The following is a 25,453-nucleotide window of genomic DNA, read 5'->3' on the forward strand; positions in this document are numbered from 1 at the left end:
TAAACCTTACTTATATTATCCTTAATCGATTGGATGGAGGTTCGGAGTTATTGGCACTACTGTATATGTAGTTATTATTATTCAATGGCCCATGTTGGTTAGTGTTTTTTTTTGTTTTTTTTCTCTCTTTTTTTGTTTTTTTTTCCTTTTTTTCTTTTTACTTCTTTGTTCATTATTGTTCTGGGTTTGAGAGGTTATATATTTTTATTATTACATATCTGAATGTCTATTTAAACTATTAATTATGTACTCTCAAACATTTTGTATTCATGTTTCATTTATGTTTGTTTAAAACTAATAAAAAGATTTAAAAAGAAAAAAAGACTAAAAGATATTGCTGTTTCATGGGCAAATAAGTGGATGGAGATGCGTGTCTTTCTACTATGTGTGCTGCAAGTCAAAATTCAAATTAATCTGTGTAGCAAATGATGTAAAACAAAAAGGTTATGAACAGGAAGCAATGCTCATACAAACCAGTCAACAAAATGAACAACACCTCTAGCAGCCAAAACACAATATATTATACAATCAAGTCACATCAGAATCTAGTTGTTCTTTAAATTCTACCTGTAATACTTCCATCACTGATCATGGTAATTGAAATTTGTTTCAAAGGATGACATCATCTCCTTTGACGCCTGAACTGTTACAACAAATCATGCACAATTTAGCTTACTTCCATAAGCATGTTTCTGCAACGATTACATTGTACCTTGAATGTATGTGCAGTCAAACCCTTATTTGGATAATTATAACCATATGCCCACATACCCTGAGCATTTTTTATCCCATACAAACTGGTATGAAGCTCCTCCCAATGCAAAGGAATATGCTCACTCCAATTTAGATGGCCACATGAATTAGAATTTTGGTACCTATAATAGCCGATATTTACTATTTCTCCTTTGGGATACTATCCCTATTTTCAACATCAATCCTCAAGGAAAAATTCACAGAGTACAACTATTTGTACAACTATTTCCCAACTATTACCCCATTTCAAAGCCAACATCTCCAAAATGACACTGCTGCTCTCCAAGTTCATACACACAATTTCCTGAACTCCCTTAGCGAATTCTATGCCATGCATGTACAATCCTTATCCTTCTGAGATTTATTCGCACTCTTTTTGAAATTATTGATTTTAACATCATTGTTCAATATCCCTTGACAACCATTCTCCTGTGGACTTCAACTTTGCTCTATTTTCACCTATAGAGTAGTACCTACATGGGCAGTGGTTTCTTTATCCACAGATATGGTCATCACCCTTCCAAGGATGCAATTCATGAGTAACTTTATCCAAAACATACTCTAGAGGTACAGTGATCACACACATCTCCATCCTTGGGCTTTAATTGACAGTTTGTACAAGTGAACAGCAATTTCCTCCAATCATATACAATACCAGGAAAAAACAAAGCCAACACAAACATCCTTCTCCATCTGCCAGCTTCATCTTTCTGTATCTGAGCCAAATAGTTTACAAATTCCACAAGCAGACGAGCACCACCAGCTCAACAGGCTATTTATATATATCATCCAACATTTCCCCAGCCCCTTGTTTTCCCATTACCTTTCTATGATCTTTAGAGTGACTACTCCATCGCATTTCTTCCTTATGTCCCTCATTCTGTCTCCGTGAAATTGGCCATTCAAAACGCTGCTGTCAAATGGCAGAGCAAGTTCAAAGTGCAACATAGATTTCTAAAGGTTTTAACATCCATTCTTACATTCTTAGAAAATCCATTCACAGAACTTCAAATCTATTCCAATCCATGCCATTAGTTCCCTTATGAACCTCACAGAATCATCTCTATTTGCTTATCAAAAATACCTTGCATGTGCTCTGATAACTTGAATTTTGGTAACTTCAGTAATTTATCATTCAAGGTCATTCCTACAAAAACCTTCCCAGTTACAGACACCAATTATCATTCTTTACTGCTACTCTATTTCCCTTTTTGCTTCTCAATGTCTTGTAGCAATTTGATTATCCTCTTCCTTTTACATTATCTAGGTCAACAACACTAGTACACCTCTTCAGATGCATCTCACCTGTTGCTTCATGGGGTGTTTAGTGGCAGTCAACCAACACTACTTACTGGTTTAATTCTAGAAATTTATGGTGCCTTATTTTTAAAAAGAAACTTCCTCCCAAAATTTTACAGACCATCCCTGGTATCTTTAAGTTTCACCTCAAAGTATGACCTACACACATTTGAGCATATTCATCTTGCAAAGTACACAAGCCCAACACAGGTCCAGTCCATGTGCCACTTTAGATTTTGATTTTGTTTCAAATACACTTACATTACAAGCACCGATCAACTGTCAGCCCATAGGTGCAAAACTTCATAGATCTAACAATGCACTCCAAATACAGATGGCACCAAGATCAGGGTGTACTGAACAGTCAGGAAGACTATCAAAGCTTGCAGCAGGATTTGGACCAGCTGGAAAAATGAGCTGAAAGAAAAAGGCAGAAGGAATTTAATGCAGACAAGTGTTAAGTGTTTCACTTTATAGGGACAAACCTGTGAAGACTTACAGTGAAGCGGTAGGGCAGAGCTCAGCAGAACAAAGGGATTTGAATATACAAATCTACAATTGTTTGGAAGGGGGGTCATGGGTAGATAGGGTCATAGAAAGCTTCAGGCACAATGATCCTCATAAATCAAAGTACTGAGTGCAGGAGTTGGGATGGTGTGTTGAAGTTGTACAAGACTGGCGAGGCCAAATTTAGATATTTGTGTGTAGTTCTGGTCACCTACCTACAAGACAAATATCAATAAAGTTGAAAGAGTGCATTGAAAATTTTTTTTACGGGGATGTTGCCAGGACTTGAGGACCTGAGATACAGGGAGTGACTGAATGGTTAGGACTTTATTCCCTGGACGTAGTGGAATGAGGGGAAATTTGATAGAGTTACACAACATTTAAGGGTACAGATATCTGCAAGCAGGCTTTTTCCCTCACTGAGGTTGGGTGAACGTAAACTAGAGGTCATAGATTAAGGGTAAAAGATAAAATATTTAAGGTCAGCCTCAGGGGGAACTTCTTCACCCAGAGGATGGTGCAAGTACGGAACAAGCTGTCAGCAGAAATGGTGGATGCAGTTTTGATACAACATTTTAAGAGAAGTTTGGATAAGTACACGGATGGGAGGGGAATAGAAGCCTATGGTGCAGGTCGCTGGGACCAAGGAGAACAGCTTGCAATGGACAAGATTGTCTTCAGGGTCTGTTTCTGTGCAGTATTCTATGATCCTTAATATGAAAGTGCAGAAATCCCACAGAAATTCTAAAGAGAATTCTCAAATTTGACCATTTTCAAAAGTGCTTCCAAATATTTGAATTGAAATACAAATACATGCGCCTAGCCATAACGTAACTGTCCAAAATTAGTGACGAAGGACAGAAACAAAAAAAAAATCAGCTCTATACCACATTACCTGTAACTGAAAATCCAGCTGATATTATAACTTCGCTCTTAAAGGTGATATGTGACTATAACAGACATGATCAATTGAAAATGCCTGTTGTACACAAGCAGAAAAGTATTAAAACTTTTAAGTGCTACCATCTTATAAAACTGCTCCAATATTTAAAAGGTGCCATTTCTGATGGCTGAAAAGAAAATACAGCATCAGTAAAAAGCCATGCAACAAAAGCACATAAAATCTCCTCTCAAAGATGAATCAAATATTTTCATTGTGTTGCAACTGGCAAGGGTTTGCTTCAAGATCAGAGGCTACTCAAGATTGGTCATTTTTCTGTTTTATAGCAAGGACCATGTTCTTATCAAAAACAAACAACTGCCGGTTATAATAATTTATGGCATCTAAATTACAAAAAATAAAAACAATGGGTGGCGTTTTCTTTTTCAATTAAGTTTGGAAAGAAAGGGTTATGTTGCCTTTTATTTTCCAGCATGACCACCAACGTTGCTGTTCTATGACAGTATTGCACCCCTTGCTTCTATCCAGCCTGAAAAAGGAAAAACACTTCAGTCTTAGCATTGGCTCAGGATGAACCAGTTAGGCCAAAATGCCCAAACCTGTATCCAATGCAACTTTCTTATTCCTTCTAATAGAAATTGATTTATAGTAGTGTTATTATTCTTAAAACATTAGAACATCTGGCATTAGCAGCTGGTTAAAGTGCAGAATCTCATGCCTTCTTAATTATGGCAGCAGTGTTCAAAGACCAAATCTTTCACTACTGCTGTCAGAGGTTCCCACCTACTTCAAAAGAGTGACAATCATCCTAGTGTTCAAGAGGAGCAGCGTGAGCTGCCTCAAGAACTATCACCCAGTTGTACTCACATCTACTGTGATGAGGTGCTTTGAGAGGTTGCTTAAGGCCAGAACCAACTCCTGTCTAAGCAAGGACTTGGACCCACTGCAATAGCCTATACCACAATAGGTCTACAATAGATACAATCTCACTGGCTCTCCACCCTGGCTCAGATCCACTGGACAATAGCAATACCTACGCAAGGCTGCTGTTTATTGATTAGAGTTCAGTACCCAAAACAATCATAACCTCAGCTTCTAGTAAACAAGCTCCAAAACAAAGGCCTCTGAACCACACTTTACAACTAGATCCTTGACTTCCTCACTGGCAGTCAGTGCACATTGGAAATTATATCTCCTCGCTGACTATCAATGCCGGCACACCTCAGTGCTCATCCAGCTGCTCTATTCTCTTAGTGGCTAGGCACAACTCAAACGCCTTTATAAATTTGCTGATGACAAGTACATTTGACAGAATTTCAGATGGTGACGAGGAGGTGAATTTGAGCAAGGTAGATCAGCGGTCAAGTGGTGTTGCAACAACCTTGCACTCAACATCAGTAAGATCAAGGAATTGATTGTGGACTTCAGGAAGGGGAAGTTGAAGGAATACACACCAGTCCTAGAGGGATCAGCAGTGGAAAGGGTGAGCAGTTTCAAGTTCCTGGGTGTCAACATCTCTGAAGATCTATCCTGGGCTCAACATATTGATGCAATTACAAAGACACAACAGTGGGTATAATTCTTTAAGAATTTGAGGAGATTTGTTACATCAAAGGCACTCATTCTACAGGTGTACCATAAAGACCATTCTATCAGGTTGTCTGGTATGGAGAGGCACTGCACAGGATCAGAAAAAAAAGGTTATAAACTCAGCCATCTCCATCATTGGGCACTGCCCTACCTAGCATCAAGGACACCTTCAAAAGGACTGCCTCAAAAAGGAGGCATGCAATGTTAAGGTCCCTGTCACCCAGGACATGCCCTCTTCTCATTGCTACTATCGAGGAGGATGCACAGGAGCCTGAAAATACACAGCAACAGTTTCTTCCCCTCTGCCACCAAGTTTCTGAATGGTCAGTGAATCCATTAACACTAACTTGGTATCTTGTTAGTTTCTTTTTGCACTCCTTAATTTCTTGTTGTCATTTATAGATTTTAAAGAATTATGTACTGCAATGTACTGCTACTGCAAAACAACAAATTTCACAACATATAGCAGTGATATTTAACCTGATTATTGCAGGAGATTTTAAAACTAAGTTTTCACAAATCTACCCACTGCTTGCGATGCCAATGCCACAAGTGGAACTTAGTTCGTTAGCTAGATTAAAGAGATTCTTTTTAAAAATGAAACATATCTTGTCATACCTATTAATTGAACAATCCCATGGAATATGTAGAGAGAATGTATAAGAAAAGTGGTATATTAAAACCAAACTAAGAAGAACTGTTACAAGATCTGTGTACAACTTTTGTATGCAGGCCCACATCTTCAACAAAAGTATTTTCAGCAGTTTTCTACTTAGCCATTACTGGGGTGGGGGGAAGTAACAAAGATAAAAAGCTTCTTTTACATTATTCTCTCAAGTTTTCTCTTGCATTAAGTCCATTATAACTTTAACAGTTGCATGTATTTCATATAATCCAATGAAATTACACCTTAGACATTTAAGGGTCTTCAATATTTCATTCTTTTGATATTACAATATCATACAACTTGATTGAATGAATGTTCATTTTGGCTTTAATAACATTTCTAATAAGAAACAGTTATTTCCACAATGTCTGTGCAACTTATGACCTCGAAAGTATGGTCATTATGGTTACCTTGATGCAATACAAACACACATGGCACACTACTGCTAAAAAAAAAAATCTAATCTCAAGTCACAAGACAAAAAGATTTCTGGAGACAAGTGACATTTCACCAAATCAAATAAATTAGATATAAAGACAAATCAAATGGGAAATTAAGCTACAGTAGGACGAGACCCTTCAACATGTGATCAAACTGAAGAAATTACCTTGTTGAATGTGCAAAAATTAAGGAAATGGACTTCAAGGGGTCTTCTTCTCTCGCCCCCCCCCCCAAATCAGATGCAAAATCTGAAGTATGAACATGTCAAGAATTAAAAGAGCAGTGGATTTGTCATCATATCCTGTCCTTAAGAGAAGCAACAAACTTGCACATCCCTCTTCAAAGCATCAAGTTTCTAGAGGTGGCTGTCTTCCAAGTCTCTGCTGAAATTATGCTGCAACATAACTACTATTCTACCAAGGCACCCCTATGATCTTTTGGATGTTTTAACTGTATTGCCTGGCACAGAGTACCAAAGGTTTTGATGGATGCCCATAATTCTAGATTTTGACAAGTGCTCCAACTTTGTAAAGCTTATTCTCAAATCAAAGGTCCAATTTTAAACATATTACAACATGCACCCCAATTTTCCAAGACTAACAAAAACCCTTGCCAAGAATAGCTTTTTGGCAGTCTGCCAGGCTCAAGCTAACAGAGATGATTGTGCCTAGTTTTACTGATCATTCCACTGCAATAATTACCTTAAGATCTGAGTCCTACTTTAGGCTAAACACACAAAATGCTACAGGAACTCAGCAGGCCAGGCAGCACCTATTAAAAAAAGTACAGTCGATGTTTCAGGACAAGCCAGGACTGAAAAGAAAAATTGAAGAGTAGATTTAAAAGGTGAGGGGTGGGGAAGAGAGAAACAAGCTGATAGGTGAAATCGGGAGGGGGAGGGATGAAGTAAAGAGCTGGGAAGTTGATTGTTGATTGATAGATCCAGGGCTGGAGAAGGGCGAATCTGATAGATCTGAGGTTCGAAGGCTCCGGAACAAAGAAAAGGGGGAGGAGCACCAGAGGGAGGTGATGTGCAGGCAAGGAGATAAAGTGAGCGAGGGAAAAGGGGAAGGGGAATGGTGAGGAGAGGGGTGGGGACATTATCAGACATTTGAGAAATTGATGCTCGTGCCATCAGGTTGGAGGCTACCCAGATGCTGTTCCTCCAACCTGAGCGTGGCCCTATCCTGACAGTAGACGAGGCCAAGGATTGACATATCGAAATGGGAAGTGGAATTAAAATGGTGGCCACTGTGAGATCCCGCTTCTTCTGGCAGACGGAGCACAAGTACTCAGCTAACCAGTCTCCCAATCTACATGGGTCTCACTGAATGGGAGCACCACAGCATTTGACTCCAACAGACACACAAGTGAAGACCTGCCTCACCTGGAAAGACTGTTTTGGACCCTGAATGGCAGTGAGGGAGGTGGTGTAGGTGCAGGTGTAGCACTTGTTCCACTTGCAAGGTTAACAGCCAGGAGGGAGATCAGTGGGGAGGGACAAATGGACAAGGGAGTCACATCGGATCCCTGGGGAAAGCAGGGAGGAATGAAAGATGTTCTTGGTGGTGGGATCTCGTTAGAGTGTCAGAAGGTCCAGAAAATTATGTGTAGATGCAGAAACTGTTGGGATGGTAGGTAAGGACAAGAGGAGCCCTATACATGGTAGGGAGGCAGGAGGACGAGGTGAGAGCAGATGTGCTTGAATTGGAAGAGATGCGGTTGACGGCAGCATTGATGGTGGAGGAAGGGAAGCCCCTTCCTTTGAAAAAAAAGGACATCTCCTTCGTTCTGGAATGAAAAGCCTCATTCTGAGAGCAGATGCGGCTGATTGGAGGAATTGAGAGGAGACTGCATTTTTACGTGTAACAGGATGGAAAGAGGAATTGTCCAGATAGCTGTGAGAATCTATGGGTTTATAATAAATATCTGTAGATAAGCTGTCTCCAGAGAGACAGAGATCGAGAAGGGGGTGGGGGTAAGAGGTGTAGGAAATGGACCAGGTAAATTTGATGGCAGGGTGGAAGTTGGAGGCAAAGCGGATGAAGTCGACGACTTCCACGTGGATGCAGGAAGCAGTACCAATGCAGTCATCGATTTAATGTGGAAAACTGGGGGATGGATGCCAGTGTAGGCTTGGAACATAAACTGTTCCACGTAGCTAACAAACAGGCAGGCATAGCTGGGACTCATGCGAGTGCCCACGGCTATCACTTTTGTTTGAAGGAAGTGGGAGGAGCCAAAGGAGAAATTACTAAGAGTAAGGACAAGTTCCACTAGACAGGAGAGGGTGGTGGGGGAGATGGAGGCCAAGGAATTCGAAATCACTGGAAAGATCCAGTGAAGTGTGTGAAGTGTCACCAATGTAGGTAGGAAGAGACTGAACTGGAGGATAAAACAGTTGAGGTATGAAGGTATGAGGTCAGTGGGACAGAAACTAGCTGAAACAATGGTTCTACCTGGACAAACGGGTTTGTGGATCTTGGGTAGGAGGTAGAAATGGTAGGTGCAGGGTGCAGGAACTATGAGTTTGGGGGCAGTGGATGGAAGATCCTCAAAGCTAATAAGGTCAATGATGGTGTGGGAAACAACAGCCTTGTCTCCCTAGTAGGATCCTGTTCGAGGGACAAGTAAGAAGAGGTGTCTGAGAGTTGTTGCTGGGCTACTATAGGCTAGTTGCCAGCACAATTTCAAAGGTCTATGTACAAATCTGGTCAATGGCTTAAATTTATAGAAAGGAGCACATGGAAATGGTAAATCCATTCATTTTGAGCGACAATTTCTAAACAATAGCAAACAGGTGATACTTATGAGTAGCAATCAGCACACAAGTTTTCTTGGACTTTCTAAAGAATTCTTTCCTGTCATCATGAGGAAATCTGGAATGCCTGACAAAAGTGATGTCAAGGTGACTAAACAGCTAACTGAATTTTGACAAGTGCTAAATGGGAAATTAAATGCTTTGGTTTTTTTCTACATTTTAAGATGTCTTGCAGAGGCCATATGAATGATTGAGACACATACATGCATGCTATAACTGACAGACAAATTTAAAAACAAAAATTTAAGTCCAAGTTGGCTTTCATACCAAATATTTGGCAAGCAAAACACAACTGAGTTTGCCTTTTTGTGGTTCAATTCTGATAAAGGTCAATGTCTATACCTTAACTACAGCTCTTCACAGAAGTTTGTACAACTTACTTAGCATTTTAAGCACTTCTTTTAAAAATAAAAATACAAAATGATCACACCAGTTTTTTTTAAAGAAAAGAGACATTAAGAGTTTAGAAGAATAAGATGATTAATTAAAAAAGGTATAGAATTCTTCAGGAAGTTGACAGAGTAGATACAAGCTTAGCCATTCCCCTAGACGAGGTGCCATGAAGAATGAGTCACAACGAGTCACAACCTCAAAATAAAGGTCAGCCATTCAAAGAAATGAAAGAAAACTTATTCACTTTTAGAACAGTCGTCGTAGAAACTCCTTCTCAAATTTGGCTATGCCTGCTTAGTCACTGAGTATATTCAAAATAAACTTTTTAAGATATTAAGAGAATAAATGGAAAACATGTTAATGCAAGAAAGTGACACCAATATAAAATCAAGCCAGATCTTACTGGATGAGAACAGACACAAGGGGCAAATAATCACCTCCTGCTTTTGTTTCTTATGGTCTTAAGAAGAACCTTCATTGTCGTGAAGGTTATGTTAAACTATAAATTATCTTGATCCAAACATGCACCTTCGGGTCTAATATCAGACCTTCCATTCTACATTAAAACTAAAGTTAAGTTGTTTAATTAGAATTTTAAATCACTGGTGGTCTTAATGTTGGTACATCTAAGTGTGTGGGTCCCAGAAATCAGGATGAAATAACCAAGGTCCTACAGGAGGTAGCAGGCAAATTTAGAACATAGAATATTACAGCACATTACAGGCCCTTCGGCCCACAATGTTATGCCGACCCTCAAACCCTGCCTCCCATATAACCCCCCACCTTAAATTCCTCCATATACGTATCTAGTAGTCTCTTAAATTTCACTAGTGTATCTGCCTCCACCACTGACTCAGGCAGTGCATTCCACGCACCAACCACTCCTTGAGTAAAAAACCTTCCTCTAATACCCCCCTTGAGCTTCCCTCCCCTTACCTTAAAGCTATGTCCTCTTGTACTGAGCAGTGGTGCCCTGGGGAAGAGGTGCTGACTGTCCACTATCTATTCCTCTTAATACCTTGTACACTTCTATCATGTCTCCTCTCATCCTCCTTCTCTCCAAAGAGTAAAACCCTGGCTCCCTTAATCTCTGATCATAATCCATACTCTCTAAACCAGGCAGCATCCTGGTAAATCTCCTTTGTACCCTTTCCAATGTTTCCACATCCTTCCCATAGTGAGGCTACCAGAACTGGACACAGTACTCCAAGTGTGGCCTAACCAGAGTTTGAAAGAGCTGCATCATTACATCGCATCTCTTAAACTCTATCCCTCGACTTATGAAAGCTAACACCCCATAAGCTTTCTTAACTACCCTTATCTACCTGTGAGGCAACTTTCAGGGATTTGTGGACGTGTATCCCCAGATCCCTCTGCTCCTCCACACTCCCAAGTATCCTGCCATTCACTTTGTACCCTGCCTTGTAGTTTGTCCTTCCAAAGTGTACCACCTCACACTTCTCCAGGTTGAACTCCATCTGCCAGTTCTCAGCCCACTTCTGCATCCTATCAATGTCTCTCTGAAATCTTCGACAATCCTCTACACTATCTACAACACCACCAACCTTTGTGTCGTCTGCTAACTTGCCAACCCACCCTTCTACCCCCACATCCAGGTCGTTAATAAAAATCGCGAAAGTAATGGTCTCAGAACAGATCCTTGTGGGACACCACTAATCACAACCCTCCAATCTGTATGTACTCCCTCCCCCACAACCCTCTGCCTTCTGTAGATGCCAATTCTGAATCCACCTGGCCAAACCCCTGGATCCCATGCCTTCTGACTTCCTGAATAAGCCTACTGTGTGGAACCTTGTCAAATGCCTTACTAAAATCCATGTAGATTTTAGAGTTAACCAATCTTCCCAGATACATTCTGGATAGATGTGAACTGGTTCTATTTGAGATTTAAATCTCATTTAAATTATGAACTCTACCCTAAAATGGGTAAATACTCTGATGACAATGGGATAATCTGCATCCAGCAATTCACTCTTTGCCACTTCTGCTAACTACTCCCACCAATAGTCACATTTCCCTCTTGGCTCGCCACCTTTGCCCCCACCCCCCCCACAAAAATCACTCCTCATTCCTCCCCTTCCAACAGTAACATCTATCATTCCTTGTCATCTAGGGACTTGAACACACTAGTCAGAGATTCACATGGACCTCTGTTATATTGCAGTTAACACTTACCAAATATTACACCACTGCTCCAATCGGGGGACCAGGCAGACTGGACGACTGCTTTGCGATGAGTATGCACTCCATTCTATGTGGCCACCTTCAGCTTCTAGCTACGTCAGCCTAAAACCCTTTTCCATTCTCAAACCCAACCCGTCTGTCCTCAACCTTCTCTGCTGCCATGGTGAAGTTAAATGCAAACCAAAAGGAACAGCATCCTGGATTCCAACTAGCTGGCCTTAAACCCAAAAGATACAGACATTGAATTTCAACTTCAGGCAACCTGCTCCCTATCTTTCCCACTTCTAGCAGTCCACCTTTGTTATTTCTATCCTGTCCATCACCTACATACCTATCTACCCAACCTACCCTCCCCAATCAGGTTCCATTCACCCATACCACCCTCCATCTACTTGGATCCATTCACCATCTGTCAACCTCCATCTTTTCCCTCCCATCCGCCCACCTGATTCCACCTTCCCATCATCACCAAACCTCATCTGGTTCCACCCGTGCCCTACTGACCTCCATGTCTCACCACTTCCCTTATTCAGGATAATCTTCCCTCTACACTCAGTGCTGAGGTAGGATCGTGACCATCCCTTCATCTTTACAGATGTTGCCAACCTGCCACATGAGCCACAAGGAAGATCTCCCAATCTGAACTGTTTATGGTAATAGAACAATTTGCTAAGGAATAAAGGAGTCTTGAATAAAATATGGAGGCCAACTGGTAGGGTTAAGAAAATCTGTTAGAAAATCTGTAAAAAATATGTGATAACAATATGTGATAATATGTGATAACAATGAACCACGGTCAGAGTGCTACAGCACAAAGAGGATCTTCAATCCATCTAGCCCATGCCCAACTGCTATTCTGTTTAGTCCCAATGACCTTCACCTTGACTATAACCACTTTATCCCACCCCATTAACGTACTTATCCAAACTTCTCTTTTAAGTGTTACAATAGAACCCGCAATCATCATTCACATCACAATCCGAGTAAAGTTCCCCCTCAGGCTCCTCTTAAATATTTCACCTTTCAACCTTAACCTATGACCTCTAGTTTCAGTCCCACTTAACCTCAGTTGAAAAAGTCAGATTGCATTTACCCTATCTATACTCCTCAATCTTGTTTATCGCCATCAAATCTCCCCTCATTCTCCTACACTCCAGGGGAAAAAATCCTAACCCTACTCAACTTTTGCCTAAAACTCAGGTCCTTAAAAACCAACAACATCCTTAAAATTCTCTCCGTGCTCTATCAATCTCAGTGATGTTGTAGGTACTGTAGTTAACCAGAACTGCATACAGTACTCCAAATTCAGACTCACCAACATCATCTACAACTTCAACTCCTGTATTAAATACTTTGATTTATATACAAGCAGTCCCCGGGTTACAAACGAGTTACATTCGTGAGTCCGTCTTTAAGTTGGATTTGTATGCAAATCAGAACAGGTACATCTGGTATTATATAGCGTCAGTTAGTCAAACGTTTGTCTTAGTATATAGTATATATTTTACCTTTCGATGCATATAAACACTTAAGAAACGTATGTATTTCAATAATTAAACCACTGCATTGCTTAGCAATATTTGTAGCTTTCATCGGGGCAGGGCCTTTCACGTGCTCCATTATTCTCACTTTATCCTTTACCTATATCCTTTAAAATTGTTCCAATCATTGATTGACTGCAGCCTAACGCTTTTCCAATGACTGATGGCGTTTTACCTCTTTCCGATCGCTTTATTATTTCCACTTTATTTTCAATTGCGATCGTTTTCCGTCAAGGGAAAGAAAACTGCAGATTCAGCAGCAGCCGCGGGCCGCAGATCCTCTGCTCCGCCGGGTCCTAAATTTCACCCACACCGAGCCAAGTTAAACGGGGCAAGTAGGGGAGGTGCTGACTGGAAAAGGAGGGGGGGGGGGGAATCGTCAGAGTGAATCTTGCTAAGAAATATTTAGGCCAAATACAAAGTTACACACTCACAATGTTAACAGCAACAACTTAAAATGGCAGACAACGTTCTCCTCCCTCCATTCGTAAGTAGGTGTTGTTCGTAAGTCAGACGTTCGTAACTCGGGGACTGCCTGTACTCCAATGTGTTAAAAAAAAGTCTGTTTATTGCCTTAATTTTGAAGCCATTTTCAAGGCATTATGGATCTGCAGTCCCAGACCCTTCCATTCTACCACACTCCTCAGTATCTTTCTGTTCACTGAGCAAGTCACACCCTTATTTGTCGTCATACTTGTCAGCAGTAAATTCCATCTGTCATTTTTTTTTAAGCTGGTCCAGATCCCATTGCAAACTTTGATTGCCTTCCTTGCTGTTTAGTACTCCTCAAATCTTGGTGCCATCTACAAAATAGCTGATCTAGTGTACATTACCTACATCATTAATATAGATGATAAACAAAGGACTCAGCACCGATTGCTGCAGCACACTACTGATCACATATCTACTACTACTCCCTGGCTTCTCACTAAGCCTATGTTCAATCCAATTTACTGACTAGTGTAACAATGACTCAGCCTAGACAAAAAAAATTGCATTGTTCCAATGTGCTAGCGGCATATATGATTAATGTTCCAGCATTCAAAACCACTCTATACACTACCTACATATTATGACATGTTTATAACTTATGATTTTGCATATTCTTGATATTGAGGCTGACTGCTTCCACTTCTGTTGTTGACAAGCCAACTGTAGGACAGGCAGATTGCTTGTGAGGTGATGCACTTTCACCACTCTACTGTGTCTTCCTGATGCACATACTACAGATTCCCAACACCATCACAAATACTCTTTCACTTCAAGTGATCACTTGCTAGAGATTCACAAGAGCCAAGCGGGCATGTTCCATTTTCACCTCAAATTTTCTCCTCACCCCAAGTAATCTTCCCACGATCGAGCTCAGTGTATGTTTCTAGAGTTACACGTGTAAATGGCATGACCTACCAACTGACCACAGAATTTATGCTGACCTAGCAAGTGGACACTGACATTGGTTACTTTGCCTTCCAGTGAACATGGAGCATTTGAGAGATGGTATTGTTAGTATTTTCCAATGCCTTGTGATAGAGCAACGTCAGAAGAAAGGCAGGGATCACAAAGTTTTTTTTCCCCTTCAAATTCCAGAACCCAATTGCAAAAGTGAGTTCCAAATGTGTCTCAGGTTAGGAATTGGGGATCGTCACAAATATTCCTCCTGTCAAAACATCATTACGTTGTGAATGATTATATAAATTAAATTCTTGTAACTTAAATCTTAAAGTTAAACCAACAGTTGAACAATGGCAAACTGATTGTCATATCCTTATTGACAATGCTAGGTTGTACTGCTCAGGTTTAAAAGTTACTACTGCTGATATAACAACAAAGAAACATTTCAGTAAAGTTATCTCTAAAGGATTCTAGCAAGCTTTAGGAAAATAGCTTTTCAATTCAGTACCCCATACATCTGTTAAATGCCTTAGGACATTGTTCTGAGTTAATAAATAGAAGCTGTTCTAAATTCACCAAAGCGATGAAAAGGTCGCTATGTATTTTTACTCCAGTAACCATGACCACTATACGAGCATACCCAGAAATGAACTAGAGTAGCAATTCTGAAAGTGTGTTGTAACATGTTGAATTGGGTAAGCCATACAGAAAAAAAAATAAAAATAGGTTAAAAAGGTCTTAAGTAGAAAGATAAAAGGAAGTACATCAGTGCCAATGTTACAAAATTATCAGATTGAAAATTATGCATCTTAGTTACTGGCAGAAGAGAAAAGATCTTAAAGCTGCTTTGGCAATTTCACTTTGTAAAGAACAGGAAAATGGTGTGGGAAAACAAGGCACGGTGCTGATATGTAGAGGGAAGGAACTAGAGAAAGGCTGCAGGAAATAGAACTGCAACGATTCAGTTTGATAGTTAAATACATGGTTCTCACAACTCTGATTCAGCCTACAGCATTTGAATAGTCCACCAGCCCTATTGATACGGATCTCCAATTATTTACCCATCAGAACAGTCTACAGCATAGAACATTCCTTAATCAGATCAAATGGATCAGGATGGGGTTGGGCAAGATGACATGCCAGAATCAAACTGAATACATTTCCAAGTTGTGTACAAAATCTGAACTATTTATTTCAGTACCGTTTCCCCAAAACCCCACACACAAAAATACTGTATATGGATGACCAAGCTGTAACTTAGTTATGAAGTACATAGCTTTCTATTCTTTAATTGTTCTCAGGCAAGCAGATCTTCTCCAATTAGTCACAAATTTGGATGCAAGCTGATCAGCATGACAGTATTAAGACTTTATAGATCACACAACCTTCTAAATGCTTATATTGTTTGTTCAATTTGGATAACTGAGCTGCTGTGAGCCATGTAAAAGATGATCACCTCCTCTTGGCCTGTAAACCTTGCAAGAATTCACATCCTTAGCGTGCAAAGGAAACTCTTTTGATATTTTCTACATAAAAAGAATCTAACAAAATTTAATATATATAAAATTTTGTTAGGATCATTTACATAGAAAATATCAAATTATAGCAACATTGAGATTTGCATTAAGCTCAGACAATTATATTAACTAAACAAAGATAAACATATATTCTTACAAATTTGCTTAAATCTAGTCAGAAATCCCAAAGGAGCCAGAAACAAGATCTCCTAGCCTGTTGTTGCCTAGTGACCACCATACAGCTTACTTTCACTAATCTGCAGCAACAGTTAGTAATTCTAAAATGAATTTCTTATTGTCACCTTCATCTTTGCTAGAACAAGATAACATTTAAATTTTAAGATCAGCTGAATTATTGCTGAAGGCCCATCAATGTTCTGTTCTTACTTTAAAGTGATAATGCCTGCAACAGCAGTGGCAACCTCAAAAACAGAAGCTAAAAGTGATCCTTTGAGTGTATAAAGAACAATTGTTGAAATTAAAGATGACTACAGTGCAGATACCAGATTAATCTCTCTGCCACATGTTTGCAATATTTAAGAACTACATATTGTGTGAGTTTGTTTGAATCAACTGTTCCGCTCAAGATTTTATCTGCATCCTAATGATCCAAGAGGTTTTAAGAATATTAAAAAGGCTATCTATGCTTTACATTTCACAATAAAGCCAATAGCACAATTAACAACACTAGCAATCAGTAGGGTGCAAATCACTGAGATTGTTTACATTAGCTAGATTAGGATTTCTTCTAACTTCACAATTAGTTAACTGGTACATATTGAACTCCTCTGAGATTATGGCAAAACTCCCCCTCCCCCTCTTCACCATGCCATCTGTTCCAAATTGTGATGTCATTTCCAATCTCATTTCTATTTTGCAGCAGTGTCTTCCCATCTGCTATAATTGACTTTCTTCCCCTCCCAACTAAAGCCCTTAAGTAAATAGCATGCTGTTTACATTTCCCAAATGCACATATTTTGGTCCATAACAGTAGATCACATTTTCATTGCTAATGACCAGTTTCAGAAACAAGAACAGTTTTAGATAGCCACATTAAAAAGATTTTTTGTTTTGGGCAAGCAGTGGGGTGGGGGAGTTTCCTTTGCACGCTAAGGATGTGAATTCATGCAAGGTTTACAGGCCAAGAGGAGGTGATCATCTCTTACATGGCTCACAGCAGCTCAGTTATCCAAACTGAACAAACAATGTAAGCATTTAGAAGATGAATGTCAGCAGTCTGACTCAGCAGCTTACAGCAATAGATCAGCCAATTTCAGTTTTGGTTTGCATGGATTATTTGTGTAATATACAAGTTTACTGGCTTCTTTCCACAGATTAAATTTAATGATCAAAAATCAAAGTTATGATACTGTATCAGAATTTTCTCTATTACCCATAGCTTAACACATGACACTCACTTCAATGTCAAATTTTAGATATCCCAAAACAGCTACACTTGCAACTCAAATAAAATGGACCACAGTCTGATGCTTTTAAATTCACTAGGACCAGCTGACTGTCAAAATCTTTATGACCTGCCATTCTACAGCTTAATCCAGGCATGGGCAAACTACGGCCCACGGGCCATATGCGGCCCGTTAAGCTTTTTAATCCGGCCCGCAGAACTTGATGAAATTATATTAATAAACCTTGTTAACGTTTTTTCCCCGCAATTCTGGCGTTTTCCCAATAGATGACGCACTCTATATACATTTGTGGCAACCCATTTCCTGGCACATCCGAACCGGCTCACAATTAGCCAGCGTTCCAGCTAAGGAAGATAGCCTGTGGGGAATTGCGAGCACAGAGCTTTAGAGCCTCTGCGCCACGGGGGGCAGGTTGAGGGAGGCTGAAAAGTGAGGCTGGGGATTACGAATAAAGTTTTTTTCTTCGACTGCAGTTACCGACTCCGTGTCGTAATTTTAGCGCTGCATGTAGCATGTAGCACACTGCTACACATTGACCTTTGTTGAGATGCAGCGTATTATTCCACATTTGCGCTTTACTCTTTGTTCGGCTCGACCTATTTGTGTGAACAGGCATTCAGCTTCATGAACATCAACAAAGCCAGCCACAGATCCAAGTTAACTGACCAACACCTCAGATCCATCCTCAGAATCGCCACAACAAAACTAAATCCAGACTTTGATGCGCTGGCTAAAAAGGGAGACCAACAACACTGTTCCCACTGAAATTAAAAATAAGTTTCTTTGTTGTGTTATGTAAAAAATGCATTTGAAAATACTTTTTTCAATAAGCCTTACATGTTACATGTCATTTCTGTTAAGTGATGGACATGAGTAGTGCGCAGGTACACGTACGTTCTCAAAATAAAAAACGCGCTCCAGATCAAATAACGCGCTCCGCATACTGGCGTGCTGTCAGTGTTCTGTCTTTGTGCTGGTCGTTGTTGAGTTTTGGCATAGGGGATAATTGAATAAGAAGGAGCAGGACAAGTAGACCTGCATCTCCTACCGTTCTTGAAATAAAGACAGTCAGGAGGAGAGTGATGATGATAATATCTTGAAGGATAACAGCATTTTCAGTGCTTTAAAATAATAACTGTTACTATTTAAAAAAGCTGTATTTTATTCATTTAATTTTCAGTGTTTTAAAAGTCATTTCAATAAATAGCTAAATACCATGGGACTTCAAAGACAGATATTTTGTTGTAATGCATTTGTTCATTTTCAATTGAAATTAAAGCACATGTTTTCTACATATCCCATGATATGTTATTTTCTCTTATGAGGTGTATTACCAAAACACTCCGTCCATCTGCTCCTGGTCCGGCCCCCCTGTCAAATTTTAGAACCCTTTGTGGCCCACAAGTCAAAAAGTTTGCCCACCCCTGGCTTAATGCAACAGCAAAGAACTTGAAGACATACACACTTGCTTGGCATTATATCATGAAATGAAAACAACAAAGATCAATAAAATAAAATCCATCCTTTCGAAAGGGAACGGCAATATATTTGTGAGAATAAGAGAATCTTAATCAAGAAAAAGCAAATTTTAAATATCTGTATAATCATTCTGAAATTTCAACTTTACTCTTAGTTTTAAAGATGGTCCAGTAATCCAAATAACTTTAAAATATACGTTTTTGGAAAGTTCCAATTGGTTGCCACCAAAGACTCTAGCAAATTTCTACAGATGCACTGTGGAAGTATGACTTGGTGAATGTGACTATGCCTGTGTCACTGTAGGGTGGCGAGACTGCAGGATTGTGGAACATTCTGACTGTGTCTCCTCTGGAATGAAGATCAAAGACCCAGACAAATCCATCATAGGTACAAGCCTTCCCAACATCAAGGACATCTTCAAAAGTCAGACCTCAGGGAGGCAGCATCTATCATTAAGGACCCTCACCAACAGTACATGCCTCCTTCTCTGTACTGCCAACAGGGAGCTGATGCAGGAACCAGAAGATGCACACTCAATTCTTTCAAAGTTTAAATTAAATTTATTAACAAAGTACATATGTCACCATATTCTGCCCTAAGATTCGTTTTCTCGCAGTCATTCACAGTGGAACGAAGAAATACAATAGAATCAATGAAAAACTACAAAGACTGACAAAAATGAGGAAAAACTGGGCAAATAATAATAATAATAAAATGACAAATAATACTGAAAACAGGAGCTGTAGAATCAGTGAAAGTGCATCCATAGGTTATGGAATCATCCAGTGTTGAGGTGGGTTAAGTTATCCACACTAGTTTAGGAGTCCAGTGGCTGAAAGGTAACAATTGTTCCTGAACCTGATAGTGTGGGACCCAAGGCTTCTGTACCTCCTTCCCAATGGCAGTAGCAAGGAGAGAACATGGCCTGTATTGTGGGGGTCCTTGATGTTGGATGTTTCCTTCTTTTGGATGTGCTCCTTGTAGATTTTCAGCTTCTTCCCTTCTGCCATCAGATTTCTGAATGGTCCATGAACATTACCTTACTATTACTCTTCGGCACTTTTTTTTACAAACTGTAATTTAGGGATTTTTTTTCAATCTTCCACTGTACTGCTACCACAGACTAACAAATTTCACAGCACATGTCAATGATAATAAATCAGATTCTGATATTGCTTAAAAACAGCTTTAAGTTCCTCGGCATCCACATCACCGAGAACCTCATGTGGTCTGTACACACCAGCTGTGTGGTGATAAAGGCACAACAGTGCCTCTTTCACTTCAGACGGTTGAGGAGGTTTGGTATGGGTCCCCAGATCCTAAGAACTCTCTACAGCAGCACAATTGACAGCATCCTGACTGGCTGCATCCTGCCTGGTATGGGAACTGTACCTCCCTGTACAGGATTCTGCAGACAGTGGTGCAGACAGCCCAATGCATCTGTAGTTATGAACTTCCCACTATTCAGGACGTTTACAAAGACAAGTGTGAAAAAAGGGCCCGAAGGGGACCCGAGTCACCCCAGCCGCAATCTATTCCAGCTGCTACCATCCAGGATGTGGTACCGCAGCATAAAAGCCAGGGCCAAAGCAAGGACAGCTTCTTCCACCAGGCCATTAGACTGATTAACTCACACTAATTTGAGTGTATTTCTATGTTACATTGACAGTCTATTTATCATAAATTACTATGATTGCACTTTTAGACGTAACAAATATTTTTACTCATGTATGTGAAGGATGCAAGAAATAAATTAAATTCAAAATGATTGCCTTGTAATCTCTGGATTTCTTAGGATACTGTATAAGGATACGGAACTTTTATTGTCAAAATTAAACTATTTATTGATGTTAAGCGGATGATAGAAAAATGAAAAGCAATTGTTCATTCATCTGCTAGACTTGCCCACTTAACAATAATGGGAGGTTTTTTTTAAATAATGAAAGAACCTCAAAATGAACCTTAATGATCCTGATTCAAACATCTAGGAACAGCAATTCCACCCATTCTCCTCTCCAAAATTTCATCTGAGTTATTGATTTTAAGTCTTTATGCAGTTAACCAAATTCTAAAATACAGCAAAATAATCCATCAGCTTTTTCTGGCATTTCAGTAGTACTAGCTTCGAGCTTTACTGAATCTTACTCTTGTTAGCATCCTTAAAAACATTTCACTTTACAAAAACAACACTGCAGATGCTGGAAATAAATAAAAAAAACACAAAATGCTGGCAGAACTCAGCAGGCCAGACAGCATCTATGGGAGGAGGTAGTGACGACGTTTTGGGCCGAAACCCTTCCGTCGTCACTACCTCCTCCCATAGATGCTGTCTGGCCTGCTGAGTTCTGCCAGCATTTTGTGTTTTTCACTTTACAAAAACATTAGTTTGCAGCTACATCTCCAAACTTCTCCTGAACCTGTATTTACATAGTGCCTCTGACTGAAAATATTCCGATACATACATGGAACAGTACACAGGAACAGGCCCTTCAGCCCACAATGCTGTGCCAAACTACTGGTATTAGTAATCAAATTCCCACTAAACTAATCCTTTCTGCCTAGAGAATTGCTACTTTCTTCCATGTCATGTTTTCATGTGCCTATGACAAGGCTGCTGAACACCCCTATCACTTTTGCATCCACCACCATACCTGGCAGTGCTTTCCAGGCACCTACAAAACTGCCCAGTTTATTTTCTTTGAACTTAACCCTTTCATCTAAAATGCACACTGCCCTCTGATATTAGGCATTTCAGCCCCAGGAGAAAATATACTGGCTGTCTACTCTATCTACACCTCTCATAACCTCTGAGATCTCTCCCAAAAGGAAACAACTCAAATTTGTCCAACCTCTCAATAGAGCACATGCCTTCAATCTTGGGCAGATAAATCTCTTCTGCATACACTCCAAAGCCTCAACATTCTTTCAATAATGGGATGAGCAGCACCAAATCGAATAATCTAGAGGCAACCTAACTACTTTTGCAAAGCTGCAATATAACTCATCAATTCAGTTTCTTGACGAAAGGCTTATGCTTTTTTTTTAAAACCACACTGTCAACCTGTGTAGCTACTTTCAGGGAGGTATGTACATGGTGCCCAAGATCCCTCCGCTTGGCAACATTAAGGATCTTGCCATTAATAGTGTACAGTTTTAAATCTTTACATTTGATCTCCCAAAATACATCTCACATTTGGCTGGGTTAAAATTCATCTGCCATTTCTGCAAGCAATCTTTTCCTTGCTGTATCATCTGGCAATTCTCTACAGCATCTACATCAACAACCTCCATAGCATCTGAAAACTTACTAACTCACCCATCCAGATTGCTTATATACCAACAACAGTGGCAGTGTGGAAAATTATACAACCATAACAATAGTACCAAGTACCACCTTTTACTGTATTAAAATACAGAGGACACTTCAAAGGGAAACATACCCGCATAATCACTGACATGGACAAAGTTATTACACAACGCTGCTATAAAAGATCCAGAAATTCCTTTGTAAGGGAATGATTTTCACATTGCAATGAACCTCGAGTAGATTCTAGGCTGACAAAACAACTGAATTCGATATGCTTTTACAACATGCTCAGAGAATATTTATATCAGAACTCAATAATCTCTTTGCCTTGAGATCACCCATCACAGACGATATGCCCCAAGGCTCGACAAACCACAAAAACCAGATCTTGAAACGTTAGCACCCTACCTAGCATTTTTTTTAAAAAATCACTTGTTCAAAAAGTTGCAAAACTTCAGCACATGGTTTGACTGGGATAAGTACAACCACCAATTTGACTGACAGATGATCAACATGCTCAAGTTTACAAAGAGAATTGCATATATGGTACATGATGTACCATATTCTACAAGGGCTCGAAGTAGTGATACATCTACAACATTGACTAACCTGGTACCATTTAAATTACTGTAATCACATAAATCTGCATACAAGTCAAAATATTAGGAAAGGTGTTACGCTAACATTGTGTAATGTGCAAAACGATAATTGTGTGCGTACCTTTCTGTACGTGGATAATATCAGGAAAGTTGGTCAGATGTCCTTGGTAAAGCGTTAGTAAGTCCACAATGGGGTCGATATCTTGTTTAGGCTGTTCTGCAAAAAGCTCTCCGATAGCATCGTACACGTCTCCAGTAAATGCGATGGCACGATTGAGTCCAACCGAGAAGGACTGCTGGTCCATCTCGAAAGCCTGGCTGAGCAATCGGAAAGAGGTGCCGACTTTCTGGTATTCTTTTTTGAAGCCCACTACCTGCTTCCTGGCAAATTCGTTGGCAGTGTGACTGAGCTGGAACACGCTCTCGTCCATTCTCTTGGTGAACGCTTTGAAACCGTCCACCCTGCTCTCCACCTCCTGCAGGTCCAGAGGGGTGGGCGGGGTGCTAAGAGTCAGGAAGAAGTTGGCACCCACCATGTCGTCCTTTTCGGCTTTGCGCTTGCCCTGCTTCCAAGCCTTCTCGTCGTTACAGGTGAGGAAGTGCTGGAAGACATCGCAGCGTGCAAGCACCGGGTGGCTCGTCATGTGGTTCATCCACAGGATCAATCCCTTCTTGCGCTTGGAGATGAAGTCTTCCTCGAAGCGGCCAGTGGCTTGCTTCTCAGGGATGTGAGGCACCGAGATGACGGGGAACTTCTCCACCAAGCGCCCGTACAGCCAGTCGAAGTGCTTGTAGCGCCGGTTAACCTGGCTCTGGGTGTGGCTGGGTACCAGACGGTAAGAGATGTAGCTCTTGATGCCCTTGAACTTGGTCTGCTTGGTGGGCTCGTCGATGGAGCAGGAGAACGGGTAGGGGTTCTCCTGCCACTCGGGACCGTGCGAGCCCAGCACCACGCAGATCTTGTCGCCGTCCTTGACGAAGCCAGCCGCCTCACCCAGGATGAACGCCTCGCCGCCCGACTTGACGAAGGTGGAGAAGCGGTTGAGGTTCCTGCCGACTGTGGCCGTGCTCTTGGAGGAGGCGGTCGACGAGACGGAGCCCGAGGCGGCCCGGCCACCCGAGCCCACGCTCACTTTATAGCGGCCGGTCCCATCGAAATCAGAGTAGCCGCCGCCGCCGCCGCCTCCTCCGCCGCCCCCCATCCCGACCGCCGACAGCGGCTCATCCGCCACCGTCGAGTTGTCGTCCCAGTCATCGTCCCAGTCGTCGTCGTCCCCGCTGCCCGACGGCTGTTGCTGAAGCCCCCCGAGGCCGACCCCGACCCCGAGCCCGAGCCCCGGCTGCACCAGCGGCGACGGGCAGAAGGTGCTGACTACCGGGCAGGCGGGCAGCTGGAAATTGCTGGGGGGCTGGGCCTGGGGCGGCACCACCATTGCGGCCGGAGGGTCATAGCCGCCGCCGGGCACGTTGGCGTAACGGGAGGCGGGAGGCTCGGCGTCGCCGCCAGCCCGCAGGATCTGCACGTACGAGGCCGGGAAGAGGCCCCGCTCGCCGCGGCTGTTGGCTCCTTCCAGCCAGCCCTCGATGTCGTGCTCGCTGTAGACGGTCAGCACCTCGTCCTCCCGCACGGAGATCTCGCCCACGTTCTCGCTCTGGAAGTCGTACAGAGCCCGAGCCTGGAGCGCCATCGCCCTCCGCCGACACCCGGCTCTGCAGTCCCGCGGGGAGCGCCCTCCCTCCTCCTTACCCCGGACCCTCGCCTTACCCACGCCCCACGCCCGCCCTCGCCCTCGCCCTCGCCCTCGCCCTCACTGGAGCTGCGTGGGGCGGCTTGCACTTTTCCCCCGCTGTTCGCCGATTTGTTTGCTCTCTCCAGCAAGCTGTTGCTTTAGTCACAGATTCACATAAATCCTGCCAGTCAGACAGAGAAACAAGTCCCAGATGGATTCGGGGTACCAAAAGAGAAGTCCTGACAGCGAAAATTAACCAGGAACACCGGGGATAATTTCTTTTAGCAGTAAACTTCCAACTGCAAACCTCGGGAGCCGCTCGTCTGTGAGTGAGTTAGTTGACTGACTGACTGCCCCAGTCAGAGAAAAAACACACGTAACCAGTCTGTGTAAGCGAGCTCCGACAGCAGGGGCAGGGCAAGAGAGCAACTCCCTCAGTAGGTTAGGCACAACGTAACGAGCACCAACCCATTCATCACTGAGCATACTAATTAATGCACTATTTTAGTCCCCACGTGTTACTTAATATGGCTATATATTTAATACGGTTCTTCCGACTTCGGTATAACTTATTCTCATGTTAGTGGAAGTTTCTCCCTTGGTTTCATCATAAAGGGGTTTCATTATTTCAGAGTAAGTAAATATGTGATTAGTAATAATTCATTACTTTAATTGTTGAAATGCTTGTATCGTCTGCTTTTTATAATGCATGCATAATTATAATTACCGGCAGCAACGGATAACAATACAGTATATTAAGAGTAGAGTTTATGATTTAAAGAATGGCTTTATACTGGAGCACATAAAGGGATATTAAAAAGAAAGACCCAGAGCTTGATCAAATCATCAAGTTTTAATGAGTGAGAGGAGACTGCAGATGTTGA

At 41.4% G+C, this 25,453-nt stretch overlaps 1 protein-coding gene across 1 annotated transcript in view; it reads right to left on the reverse strand.

Annotated features, from left to right (window-relative positions):
- Positions 1-24,648, reverse strand: part of snx18a (sorting nexin 18a) — a 36,980-nt gene extending 12,332 nt beyond the window's left edge. The window contains exon 1 of the mRNA XM_059989425.1: positions 22,961-24,648. Coding sequence (XP_059845408.1) covers positions 22,961-24,527 — 1,567 coding nt within the window. The 5' untranslated portion in view covers positions 24,528-24,648. The remainder of the gene's footprint in view (positions 1-22,960) is intronic.
- Positions 24,649-25,453: the final 805 nt, after the last annotated feature.

Source organism: Hypanus sabinus, chromosome 14 (genome assembly GCF_030144855.1).
Source record: "Hypanus sabinus isolate sHypSab1 chromosome 14, sHypSab1.hap1, whole genome shotgun sequence".
NCBI lineage: Eukaryota > Metazoa > Chordata > Chondrichthyes > Myliobatiformes > Dasyatidae > Hypanus > Hypanus sabinus.